Source organism: Charadrius vociferus, unplaced genomic scaffold (genome assembly GCF_000708025.1).
Source record: "Charadrius vociferus isolate BGI_N301 unplaced genomic scaffold, ASM70802v2 scaffold549, whole genome shotgun sequence".
Classification (NCBI taxonomy): domain Eukaryota; kingdom Metazoa; phylum Chordata; class Aves; order Charadriiformes; family Charadriidae; genus Charadrius; species Charadrius vociferus.
The window spans coordinates 3575245-3588487 of NW_009650103.1; the positions used below are offsets into that span (position 1 = coordinate 3575245).

A 13243-nucleotide genomic window follows, 5' to 3' on the forward strand; every position below is an offset into this window, starting at 1 on the left:
AGCAACAACTGGAGATTGACTTTAAGACGCCTGAGGATACAAGCTAAAACAGAAAAAACAATCAATTGCCACCATCAGCCCCGGCACTGCAGAATGAAAGAGAATATCAGCACACAGGAAAAGGCTGAGCACCGGTCAGACCATCGTGATTTTCAGACAACACCCTCTGCTGTGACTACATTAGGCTGCTGACCCAGACAGGAGGCACAGCTCTGCTGGCAGCGCCGTTCCCGAGGCCTGAAGGAATTCTGGCTCCATCCCATCCAGTCTTTTATTTCATTGAGAGTCACACTGCTAAAAGTCTTCCTACTAACTACAGCAGAAATTCAAGATCAATTATTTAGACTAAGATTTTTCTCACGGACAAGCGTCACACTAGCTCAGTGAAAGATCCTTCTTCCTTTGAAGAAGGATCACTTTGAGGTCACTTTGAGGAGTAAAACGCCACAATGGAGATCAGGCTTACATAAATGGCGTGTGGATAAATAGGTCCAAGTAGATCAGCAGGCCTAGATGTGCAAAGAAGGAAAGCAGGATTTATGCCCTAGTCTTTTTACCACTAAAGAATAATCTTCCCCTGACATGACATTACTCTGCCTACTAGAGGAGTCTTTCTGGTTCACCATTGTTAAAGTCAGCATCCCAGGAAGACACTTGGTTAATCTTACACCTCCATGACTAAACATACCCTACGATGACTCCAGGTGTATGCACAAAGTGCCAACCGCAGTCTGTTAGGGCAGAAAGAAATAAAGAACCTTTACGAAACCAGCCGGGACAATCTGCCTCCTACTCCCGTGTCTCTTGTTCATGCCTCAGGCTACTTCTGCTCTGCTACAGCAGCACCTTTTCAAAAAACATAAAGCTTTCTGGGGACTATTGTTAAAGATGCAACAGCAACCTGCTCTTGAAGTCCTGCATTTTAACAGTCATTGCTCTCACAGATCTCATACTTAACTCTTTCCATTTAGCTGGAAAGGACATCATTTTCACCATCATTTTCTAGTCCATCAAAATTTACACATGGCAGATGAAGACAGGTTGGTGGGGAAAGGGAGAACAATAATCCAGAGTCAGTCTGATTTTCAGCGGCTTGACTGTCTTGAAGAAAGCAGATGGTTTCTTGATCCTCAAGAAAATTCCTAAGTCATCTTCAAATTCTCCACAATCCCCTCAACTATATTCTTTCAAATTCTCATTACGAGGAAGCTTGTCCAGACTTAGAAAAGTCAGTCATGTAGGAAAATTAGTTCATATGAAATGAGATATTTCTGTGTACTTAGCTTGACAGAAGGAAATTATCTTAAAAAACATGTTAACTATTTACAGCCAACAGCAAGAGGAGAGTACATCTAACGGTACAATCCAGTTGCAGGTTTGCCTTTCGTGAGGAAACTCAAGCTGAATGAATAATAGCATTCTGAAAAAAATGCATATAACGGGCTATAAGATTTGACAGCACAAAGACTAGAATATTCATGTCTATGCCTAAGAGGTATCCAAAAGCTGAAAACCTGATTAAACCACCAAAAATATGCTGTGCTGGAAATTAGACTGTCCAAATTAGATTCTTATGAAAAATTAATCATACTAGGCCTATTCATCATCCTCATAGACAACACAAAGAAGGCAGTATGAGAGCAATCAAGGCCCTGGTTTGAATCTCAAGCTAGTTACTTCTCAGAAATTGGAATTTGCTATTAGAAGTTCTCATCACACAGATTCCAACAGATTCTTTTCTGTTAGTGAAGGGGTGATTACTGTAGCACCCGAGAGATTTGCTTACGTGTAGCTCATCTTCTGTTATGGTGACATGTCAGTGCAGAATGTTTTAGAAGGTAAACAATAAGTGAATATTGAAAATAGATACTTATTTACTTAGCAAAATTGAATTTTAAGCTCTTGTTAAAAATACCTATCACCATTTCAGTTTAATATGAATGACACTAAGGGAACTACCATTTTATTGATATTTCCCAATATGAAGCTCATCCCAAACAAACTTAGGAGTGCAGCTCTCCCATCAACTACTCGCTAATTAATAATAGATTAGCCGCAGTGTTTTCTACCTGGATTAAGGGTTGTGGGAAAGTGGGAAAAGCTGACAGCATTTGATTTAGTTATTGACACAAACGTATGATAAAAGTTCACAAGCATGCCTACTGAACTGAGGCACAGTAAGAATATTTGAGAGAGAAATTGTTTTGAAATGTTGCAGTGCTTCAGGAAGAGGCAGCAAGACAGAAATTCTCAACGAGTTTCTTCTTTCAGTAGTGATTTCTATTACACGCAGCATCTCATGGGTGTTAATTTCTCAGTCCAGCCTTTTGCAACAACATCCTATACTACAAATGGCACCAAACCATCCTATGTCTGACCTATACCTACACTGACACAGAATTTGTGACCTTTGGTTGTGACCTTTGGTAATTAACTATGCCCTAAGGGACTCAAATGCTAATAATAGTGAAGGTACAGCAAGGCAAGTTTCAGCGCGACTCATGTAGAGCTACATATTTAGCAGCCGCAGCCCACGGCAATACAGCTTTGCTTCCAGAAGCACCGGAGATGGCTAAATCCTCTTTTTGCTCAGGCAAACGTACATGTGGCACTCACATACTCAAGTGTATGCCAGTTGCCATAGGGATATGTCTAGCATGCAGGCACCACATGTGCTGTATTGTACCTGTTTGTGAATAAGCTAAAAATTTAGTCTCAGAGCTGACATTTTCAGCAGCATTAGGGTCCCTTGGTTGTAAACCAAACAAAACCCACATATGAACAAGTGAACGACATAAAAGACTGGAGAGCTCCTACTGAGAACTCATGAAACTGCAAGTGAAAAGTGTTCTGAACCATTTACGGTTCACAGTGGATTTGGACTTTGATTTGTATTTTTTCTTGTTTGGAGGGGTTACATTAGAAACTTGTGTTAAGTAGAACATAAATACTTACAACATAAAATACAATGTTTGATAACACGAACTATGCTTTTCTCAAACACAGATGGAAGAACATATGCAAAGGAAACTCCTAGGAGTGTGTTACTGGACATCTGTTATTCTTGGAACAAAAATCGAATCGTTTTCACTCCAGTAACCATTCAACCGGAGGAAAGTATTTATTTGCAGTGCCACCTGCTGACAGCGTGCGGGTCTGTGCCTTTAACGCGATGTACAGACCACATCGCTACGCGCTGCTCAGTTAATCAGCGCCTCGTAACCGAGACAGGCACGATTCCCAAAAGACTCATCGCTAGAACCCCAGTGCACCATTTTGGAAGTTTACTTCCAAGTTATTTGCACTTACCTACCTGTCATAGCTAAATTGATTGGATAATTTACACTTCTTTTACAAATTGGTCTTACATCTAAAGCAATAAGGCTGAAGTACTGTTGGGATTTTATTCATTTTTACCGCTACCAGCAGTGCCATGGCAGTGACCCAGCACACTTGAAGAGTATATATTAAAAGTTGTTCATGGATTTACTTGGATTGTGGATACGGTAATTATCTGAAAAGTAACACACAGTATAGAAGTCTAAAGTCCATACCTTTTTCTCTCACTTTTCCAAGCAGAGGATACTGTAGAATACAAGAATGCACTGGGGGAGTCAGACAGGGTTAAAACAAACACATACAATATTTTTTAAAATATTTCTAACAACAGAACCAAACAGCAACATACAGCATCTTTTTTTTTTTTTTTTTTTTTTAGACAGGGTTAAAACAAACACATACAATATTTTTTAAAATATTTCTAACAACAGAACCAAACAGCAACATACAAGGATTTTTTTTTTTTTTTTTTTTTTTTTCAAAAAAAGCTGCAAAAGAATGGCATTTTATTACATTCTGAATATTTAAAAAAAGCAACAGTCTGACAAGGGATTCAGACAAACAATTATTCAGGAAGATGTGAGTATATTTAACAATGCACAGTACAAAACACTGTTTTGAAGGATTTGGACAGCACAGGCAGGATGGTCTAAGACGACTTCAGTGACAATGAACCTGGTGAAGTACCACACTCCACACTACTGTACTGGAACCTCCTCAGCCCTTTTCAACTCAGTAGAATATGCAGGTAAAGAGCTTATGGTTCCACCATGTTTAATTTTCAGACATGTCTTCTGGCATTGCAGGGAAGCATATTGCTTTAAAGTTTATTCTAGAACATAACAAACAAAAGCAGTTCATCCAGACTATGTCCAATCTCAGGCAAATTGAAAAAGATGTCGTCCACATCACCCAAGTGTGATTCTAAATGATCTGGTATGAAAAACTAAAGAATGACATGGCAACAATATCCAACAATTTATACTATTCTGAAAGTAAAAGAAATCTACCTCATCCACAAAGAGGGGAAATTCTTCTGGCAGAATCCAGGATCGAGGATAGAAGTTATATTCAAGAGGAAATAGATCTTGCATTGTTCGCACTGCCCGACTCAGTGTAATTTTACGTACCATCTCTGTCATGCCTGGGAAAATAACAGACAGTGTCTAAAAGCAATGAAGAATCCGCACAGAAGTCTCATCCTAAAAGTAAATTGTTATACCATTACTCATCCTATTGGTAGGCACTCTAGTCATTGCTTTCAATAAAGCAATAAAATCTCAATAACATTTAAAATCTGAGAAAATGTTTGTAGCATTCCCCTGCCATATCTCATATTGTATGTATTACTGTATCTTATTAGAAAAAAATTAATTAGTTATCCAAAATACATCTTAGAATAATAGAGGGAAAGTTTCAGTCCAATAGTAACTACTGGCTTTGCCATAATCCAAAATTATTGCCCTAGCCTGCTATTGTTCCAGGAATAGGTAAAAATGTCATTTAAATATGATCAACCACTTTCTGTTTACTTTGCATTCATTCAAGTGACTACATCAGAAAGAACAGGTTATTTTGTGAACAGCCAAACTTAGCTGCTTTCCTGCAGCTTTGAATCTCATGCTTGGATCGTGCCGTGTCCCAGATCTCTGTGAGCTCTGGTAGAAGCTTTTCCCAAGGTTGGGGCATTAAGGGTTACTCTTGTGTTGTTTATATGCTTTCAGATATTACAGCTTATGAGGTTTATACTGCAGCTTCTTTCTCAGTGAGAACATCATCTGTGGACTTCTCTCCTCCGTGGTCAGCAAATTTCCACAAAACCTACAGGAACCCAGTAGTCTGTGATCACAAACCTCTGTCAAGCGCGGTTGATTTTGGCCAGGAGGTTCCAAAGGTACAAGGAGGACAGAAAGTAACAGGGAACACACACACATGTGCTGAAGTCTGATTTCCATCAGGAACATGACTAAAAAGCTATTTTTATGGAAAAGTTTCCAAGTCTTTCTGAGGACCAACCCTTTTACATTCTTTGAATCTCTCACAAGTAACTAAGAGAGGCACCAAGACCTCTTCTTCAAGAGAAAGAATTTAGTAAAACCCAGCATCAAGTTAGCTCACGGTTCCTGAAAATCGGGTCTAATTCTGCAGGACTCCGGTTTTGACTACTGTGCATACCACTTGCTTACCACGTAGAAGCCAGAATACAGAAAGGACAACATTCATCTAACACAGATTTAAACCACCAGAAAACCACACCATCCAATACGTGAATGTGAACTTCCACAGACAGGAGAAATTCAGGGTAAATAAAGAATAAAGTTCGATATCTGAGAGTTCTTATTCTCACAGCATACTAACAGCAGCAATAAATCTGAAGTAAAGGGCTTAGATAAGTCAATACCTAAGCTCTTAGCTCTTATTTAGAGAGATCTCAACAGGGATTAAATGAGAAAAAAGGGAGCTTAAAAAAAGTAGAAGAGTCATCATAAGATGAGGACTGACATGAACTCTTCAATATTAAAAAATCCATTTGAGGAACTCCGCTTTGAGCTTCTCCCTGAGATAGGACAGAGTATGAAACAAAACAGATTCTTTCCACTTTGAATCAAAACCAAATCCAAAGATACAGCATTGTTATCAATGCTAGATAACAGACAATAATTGCATACTTCACTTAAATTATAGCCTAACACTCTTATTTTTCCTAAATAACATATCAATTATTCTTTTCTTCAAAAACACTTTCTCTCCTAAACAAATTTCAGTTCAGAAATTGCTGAGACACCCATTCAGATATTGTTACCCTGCCTAAGCAGAAATCGCCTACCAAAAATGGTAATACGGTAAAAATACTATCAGCTGTTAGGCGGATAATTCACATTAAAAAACAGTAAAACACAGCAACAGTTAAAATAATTATGTTTTTAAAGCATTTGTTTAAACTAGAAACAGAAGTAAGGTACCTGGAAACTTGTTGACTTGACCTGAGAATATATCGTTATCATGAAATGATACCCCATGCCAATAGATATCGCACGGCAAGCGTCTGCCAAAAGGAAACTGGAAAAGAGATAGGAGACAAGTTTTGAAGCAATCTGGCAATACTGATTCATTCCTTTCTTCTCTAAATGCTCACATTAAGCATAAACCATTCAAGAACAGGAAGGGTTTCTAGAAACTAAAAACAAATGACTGAGAGGCATGATCCATACTGAGAAACTCCGAGCTTGTTATCAACCACAATTAAGGCATAACTCATTTGTAATTTAAAATACTATTACAGGGAATAAGATTTCATTAAGCAGCACTTAATTCCAGCACATGAAGGCACAGCAATAGCAAGTGCTACAGCTGGGAAGTAAACAAACTCTGACCACGTTTTTGGTTGTTTTTTTTTCCTCCCCAGTTTAAGGGGTAACAACCAACCATCAAGGGAAAAAAAACAGTGGAGGTGATGGAGGAATTGTCATTACTGGCAGTTACTAAATCAACTCCTGTTCTTAAAAAGATCACCATTTGATGCCAAGAGCCCCATGCCCTGTATTTGTGCTCCCCCCTGCAGGTTGGTAACCCACATCCCTGCCCAGACTGCCTCCCTGCCCGCGGTGCCCCTTCACGCCCCAGCGTGCGGCACCTCCGGGAGCTCCCAGCCCAGCACGGGCAGGAAACACCTCTGCTCCCTGGGACCTTATCTCAGGGAATACACGTAATTAATAATATTGCTGTAAATTCACAGTAAGTTGTAACTGCAAAGCACTTTCTGAGCAAGCTGATTTACATTGGTGTCCAAGCTGCAATAAATGGAAAATGGATATTCAAAGCAAGATATTTAAGTGATATAACTATATTATTCATTTATATGTATTAGGTTATATGTATTAATTTATACAGTATTCATGCCTTTCTGGTACTAATAGCCTGTATTTAAAAGAAAAGGCTTATAATGTAATTAATTGTTTGTTGAGCATATATATTTCAACTACTAAGGACTAAGGCAATTATTTCAACAATATTAAGTATTCCGACAATTTAAGAGCTGCTTCTCCCATTCACACGAGATTTCACCATAGATTGGAATGCTCTATAGTTTTCTATTACCAAAATGATCAAGCCTTTTTAAACAGCCTGAAGAGCTCTGAAACAGTACTGCCAATTACCGATAGCAACAGTTTCTAATAGTAGTAAAGTGTTTTTTGAAAAAAAAAAAAAGCTAACAGCAATAAGAACAAAAGTTCCATGAACTAGCAGTATCAACAATCCAAAGTAAAAAAATTACTGTTAATAATCAAACATTTTAAATCCGTGTTATAATAACAAATAATTAGTTTTGTGTAAAAAAGGTACTCTTATTTTCCACACTTGTTCTCTTAGACACAGTCCCTTTTATCAGTCCAAACCATTTTATCTGCAACTCCATGTAGATGCCATTAAGTACCATATGGAATACGTTCACAGGAATCTCTTCTATTCTAGGTTACACCATTTTCAAATAAATATGCCATATTTCTGCCCACAGCATTTTTAGGACACACTTGTATGAAATACCTACCACCCTCATCACCCAATGACTTCAGTACCATTTATTTACTGAAAGAACAAGAAACTACTTATTCTTTACTCCAAATGTAATTTTTCTTGCTTTAAAACATTTCTTTAAGCACTGGATTTTTTTTCCTGATATGACAGAAAAAAAGAACCTCATCGCTTTTGAATGAATTATTTTATTTGCTACTTTAATTAAAATTTCGGTTTCCTCAGTAAATAGCCTTGGAAAATTAATTTAAAATGCTAATTGAGCAATGCATCCTTTCTCTGTTTCCTTACTCATAGGGATGAGATACCCAATTTAACGGAGCCAGTGGATTCTTCACTTATTTCATTATTATTCAGCCTGCAAAATCTGTTTTTGTACAAGTGAAAATTAATTCTGTTAGGCTCTGAAAGACAATCAGTGGCCTTAACCTCTCTCCACAGGTATATCCAGAATACAGATGCAGTATAAGGTCTCAGAGCGCCCTGCCCACTAAAGCCTGAACAATTTATTTATTTATTAAATGAAATTGAAATGAAAGGAGTGAAATTTGCATTTATATAACACCTTTCATCTACAGAGGATATCAAAGCACTTTACAAACACTGCACAGAAATCATTTCACAACAGATGAAGAGTGAGCACCTCTGGACTGGAAAATGGAAGCGCTGCACCCCCGCGGCAGCGATGCAGACAGCACGGCAACTTTCCTGCTCCTGACAAATCGAGATTATTTGGATTTATCCAACAACAGGATCAAACTCACCTCCCGAATGAGCTGGGAAGGATTCTTTATCGGCCGCGCTATACTTTTACATAAGAATAGTGTTTGGAAAGGAACAAACGAGTTTTATTATTTGGCTCCCTCTGGCAGTGCCAGGCAGATAGAAATTAATCTTATTCTGGTAAAAGAGGCCTTTCCGCCACCTCCCCAGCTCCTGGTGCAGGGGACTGGCTACAAAGAAAGGTGGATGCTTGAAGCAGTCCTCTGTTCTCAAACTGATTTCTGTCTACGGCTACCTGGCGTCAGCTGGCATAGCCTCAGACCTGCACGAACCGGCGCCAAAGCCGAGGTGCTCACAGCCCGGGATTTGGGGTGCTCACTGCCACGGGGGGACACAGGTCGTAAAGGTGACTGGAGCCGTCCCTGCTGCCGTGCCTATCCTGCGCCCAAAACCCCAGAGTCTGCTCCTAGGATCAGTCGCTGCAAACAACTTTCAGTTTGCAACCAAATCACTAATTCTTTGAAGAACTTATTTTAAATCTTTTTTATTCAGAGTTGCGGAGCATTTGTCAGAACAATAAAATAATAAAAAACCCACAAAACAACAAGAACAAAAAAGCAGGAGGCACAAAGAGAATAGAATTGTTTCCACAACTCTGACACTATCAATAATCAATCACAGTCGAATTGGTCTGACAGGTCATTTCTACCTTTTGATTGGACGCCAGTAATTTAAATTGTCTCACGGGTCACATCAGTCTGTTCCATCATGTTTAATGACAAGTTAAATGACTCTTGTCTTCTAGTCAGCTTTTCCTAGCATAAAATTTCAAACTCTTTCTACGCCTCCATGCAGCTACTGAACAGCGAGACAAATGAAACGCTTAATGCTGGGATATTTGATGCCTGAGACATCTGCTTCTTCCATTTTCCTGGTAATTGAAAGCTAGCCGAAGAAATAATTTATTAAGTAATGAATAAACTCAGGATGCAAGCTCAATTTGTGCCCATTATTTCATTTGGCATATCATGTTCATTTAAAGAATCTGACACACTAAATCAGACAGTCCAATCTAGTGATGGGAGTAATTGCTTCACTGGTATGCACATTAAAATTCTGCGATGCTTTTTAAAAGGTCTACCCCTGTGCGTTACCCCAGGCAGGGCTATCATGGCTGATAATTTAATTTACTCAAAATTCCCACAGCTTTTAAAAAAAAAAAAGGAGTTTTTTCTGTCTTTTTCTTCCAATAACAGAATCTCAATAGTCAAATTGCACGCTCTTGAACTCTTTCACCTCTTCCTCATGTATCAGTGCCATAGAATAAACTGCTCACCAATATTACCCACACTTAGAGTATTATTATTATATAGTGGCATTTACCATATGTTAATTTACTAAAATGAACTACTACCATGTGGACAACTCTGTAATCACACAGTGAATTATGTCTTATTTCTACAAATTATCAGGGAGCGTATTGCAATAATAAATTATTGCTGAAACAAAGCTCTTGGCGGCAAGTCAGAGTAACTACAGCAAGGACATTTCAGAACGTACCACTTAAAACAAAAAACAAACCCAAACAAAAGCCTGTAAAACACTGCAATAACGCTATGCATTAGATAGAAAAAGTTATCGATAAAAAGGAGCCCACTTTAAAAAGCCTATAATAATGTCTTCTGCACAACAAAATATTCAAGCCAACACATCCAGCAGCAAACACAGAGAAGACAAGAAACAAAAAAAAAAAACAAGAAATGGGAAACCAGCAATGGGAAAATATGTAAAAGAAGTGGTGAGGGAAAAGGATCAAATGTACTAAATCAAAGCCCAAGATGCAATCACCTTGAAAAATGTAATACAAGGGACAACAGTAGAATACCAGCCTCTAAAACATCAGAATTTAAATATATGCATTTCATTACTACTCCTAAGATTATTTTTCTTTTACATTGTTTTCATGGACCCTGCAAGAAACAACATCTCTGTTGCCTCTGCTGGTCCTGCTGTAACAGTGAAACTATTTCCAAGGCTCTGTGCCCATCAACAACAGCTGTTTGAGCAAATACTTTTGTGCTATTTTTCTAAACATTTGAAAGGGAGAGCTTTCAAAATTACATGCAACTTGAATAAAACAGTTTTCCTTGGATTTCTCTTCTTAATGTTGTTTATTTTTCTCTTATCTTTCTCTTCTCTCTATTCTCTTTTCTCTAAATGTTTTTATCTTTCTCTCTCTAGACAAGATCTTGCCTGCTGATTCCCTGTGTCTACTGAAGTCTGCTAGCTTGAAGTCAACAGTTTGTCCTAGACGACTTTTATCTTCTTGTTTTCCGCAATGTAAACAGTACTAGTTAAGAGTCATAACTAAAATTGGGTCCCCTTTCATCTCTCTTTCCACCTTCGGGGGGGGTGAGAAGAAGGAAAGAAAGAAAAAAAAAAAAAGAGAGAAAACTGATTTGTCACGTATACATTAATAAGAGGAAATACTTCCTTAAAAAAAGATAATGTTACATTCATGCATATTAACCTCTTTATTATAAGCTGAAAAATTACAGAAATCCATTACAGTGGCTTGCTTACAAGGAATTAATTACTAGCCACCTAGATTGTATGATCAAATGGCTGAAAATTCCATATTTGGTCTCTCCTTTATTAAGAGTACGAAGAGGCCAGAAGGGGAAGCAGCAGACTAAATGAAAAATACTGACTGAACTGAAGGATGGAGGAAAAGGGATATTGAGGGAGACAGTAAACACAGAAAGATGAAGTCAAGCCAAAAGCGATCAATGTTGTGGGATGCAGAGCAGGAAGGGGAATGCTGGTAATGGACTGCAGATATTCAAGAGAGGAACAAGAGCGTGTGAAACAAGTCAATTTGTAGGACAGAATACCAAGCATGGAGAATCCAGGGGATAAGATATGCAAAACAGTAAAAGCTCAGGAAACAGAAAAGACAAAATTAACCGGTAAGTATGGCTCATTACCAACATAATCTGTGAGGCTAACTTAAATCAGTAATTCAGAAACACTCACTGGAATGGCACTGGGCACTCTGAACATAAAACTTAGCCAGAAGAACAAAGAAATTGAGCATGAAGTCCCCCTTGCTCTGTATGTCACCGAGTAAAACATGGAGCAAGACCGCTCCACAGGTGCCCTGAGGGGTAAGAGAGGTAAGAGTAACAGGTTTTAATTTCACGCCTCTGGTGTTTCATTACTATTTTGCTGTAAGAGCAGAAGTCAAGAACTGGAGTGTTTGTGCAATGAGATTTTGAAATTCTCCCCCTGGATTTAAATAACAAAAATCTTGAAATAAAATTTTATGAAGACAGAGAACGAGAAAGCCTTACTCTTCCTGGCAAGGAGCATATATGTCTTCATGGCATTAGGTATTTAGAACATTATGAATAAACACAGGTAATATTTACTGCCGCTCAATCCTCCAGAAAATAAATTTGTAGTGTTTAACTCTGAGGTTAGGAATAACATAGAATATACTGTCTACTGCAAGTCCATAAAAATTTTGTTAAAAAAGCAACAGGTGCACAGAAATATTAGTATCTTGTAAGCCTGCATCCCAAAGGCAGCTTCATAAAGTGGAGCAGGTGCCATAGATCACGCTGCTGCACCCTAGCTCTACACACAAAGAAACAGTTCATCCTCAGGTTTTGTCCTTCCACACTGTATCGCCTCCGATTTCCTTCTTCCAAATGGATGACAAGTACCATTTTTCTTACAGAAGTTCCTTGAAAAGCTCCTAGAAGCCATCTCAACTTCTATAAAGCCATTTATAAAGTTACTATGGAAAGAAAATCTTTACAATTTAGCACCTATAATAAGATATGTATTAGCAATCTCCTCAGGATTTAACTAAGGAGTCCCAAAGTATCAGTTTTGTTCCAGCTCCCATGCTGTCATATCTGCAGTTCAACATAGACAGCCTGAACTCCTCACATGGCACAGAGAAAACATAGGACTCAAGCTGCAGAGAAAAAAAAAAAAAAAGCCATACCTTCTCTACATACAATACTTTGGAAGGCTAAAGCCTGTTATGTGTGCTTTATTAGATGGTTTAATATTTATTTCATTCACACACATGCCTTCAAGATGACGTGTGATACAGAAGCTTTGCCATGGGATCAGAGAGCTGATCTGTCAGGCCATACCTTTTGTCCACTGTCATGAGCCTCACGCCAGGTACCCATACTATGAGGGAAGGGTGAGAGGAAAGAAATGCAAATTGACAAAACAGGCCAGACATTTCTACACAGGGACGGGTTTCTTTCTTGCCCTTTCCAGTGATCAGTTTAAGCTTTGAAGCATAATATCCGATTACCCCTATTTTGGCTTGCATAATTGGTGATGGCAGTCTTGATCGTGAATCAGATCAGCCTCCACACTTGACACCTAATTAGAAATAACCCCAGGGTCGAGATGTCAGCAGCCGGGACGAGCCCCCGGCTGCAGGAGCCTGCGTTGGCGCTGGTTCAGGGAGGAGGAGGAGGAGAAGGGGCAGGGGAAGGGGGAAACGCTTTGCCAGAGGCAGACCCCTGAGGGTCAGAGGCAGCGGAGCTCTCCCCGGGGGGGCGGGCAGAGCGGGGGGGGAGCGGAAGGAAGGGCCGGAGCCGGGGCCGGCGCTGGGCCG

The 13243-nt window shown here is 39.0% G+C and overlaps 1 protein-coding gene across 1 annotated transcript in view; it reads right to left on the reverse strand.

The window, feature by feature from the left end:
• The window catches only part of TTLL11 (tubulin tyrosine ligase-like family, member 11), a 61345-nt gene that overhangs the window by 38241 nt on the left and 9861 nt on the right, over positions 1-13243 (reverse strand). The window contains exons 4-5 of the mRNA XM_009892351.1: positions 6303-6399; positions 4350-4483 (exon numbers count right to left, since the gene is read on the reverse strand). Of these exons, the coding sequence (XP_009890653.1) occupies positions 4350-4483; positions 6303-6399 (231 nt within the window). The remainder of the gene's footprint in view (positions 1-4349; positions 4484-6302; positions 6400-13243) is intronic.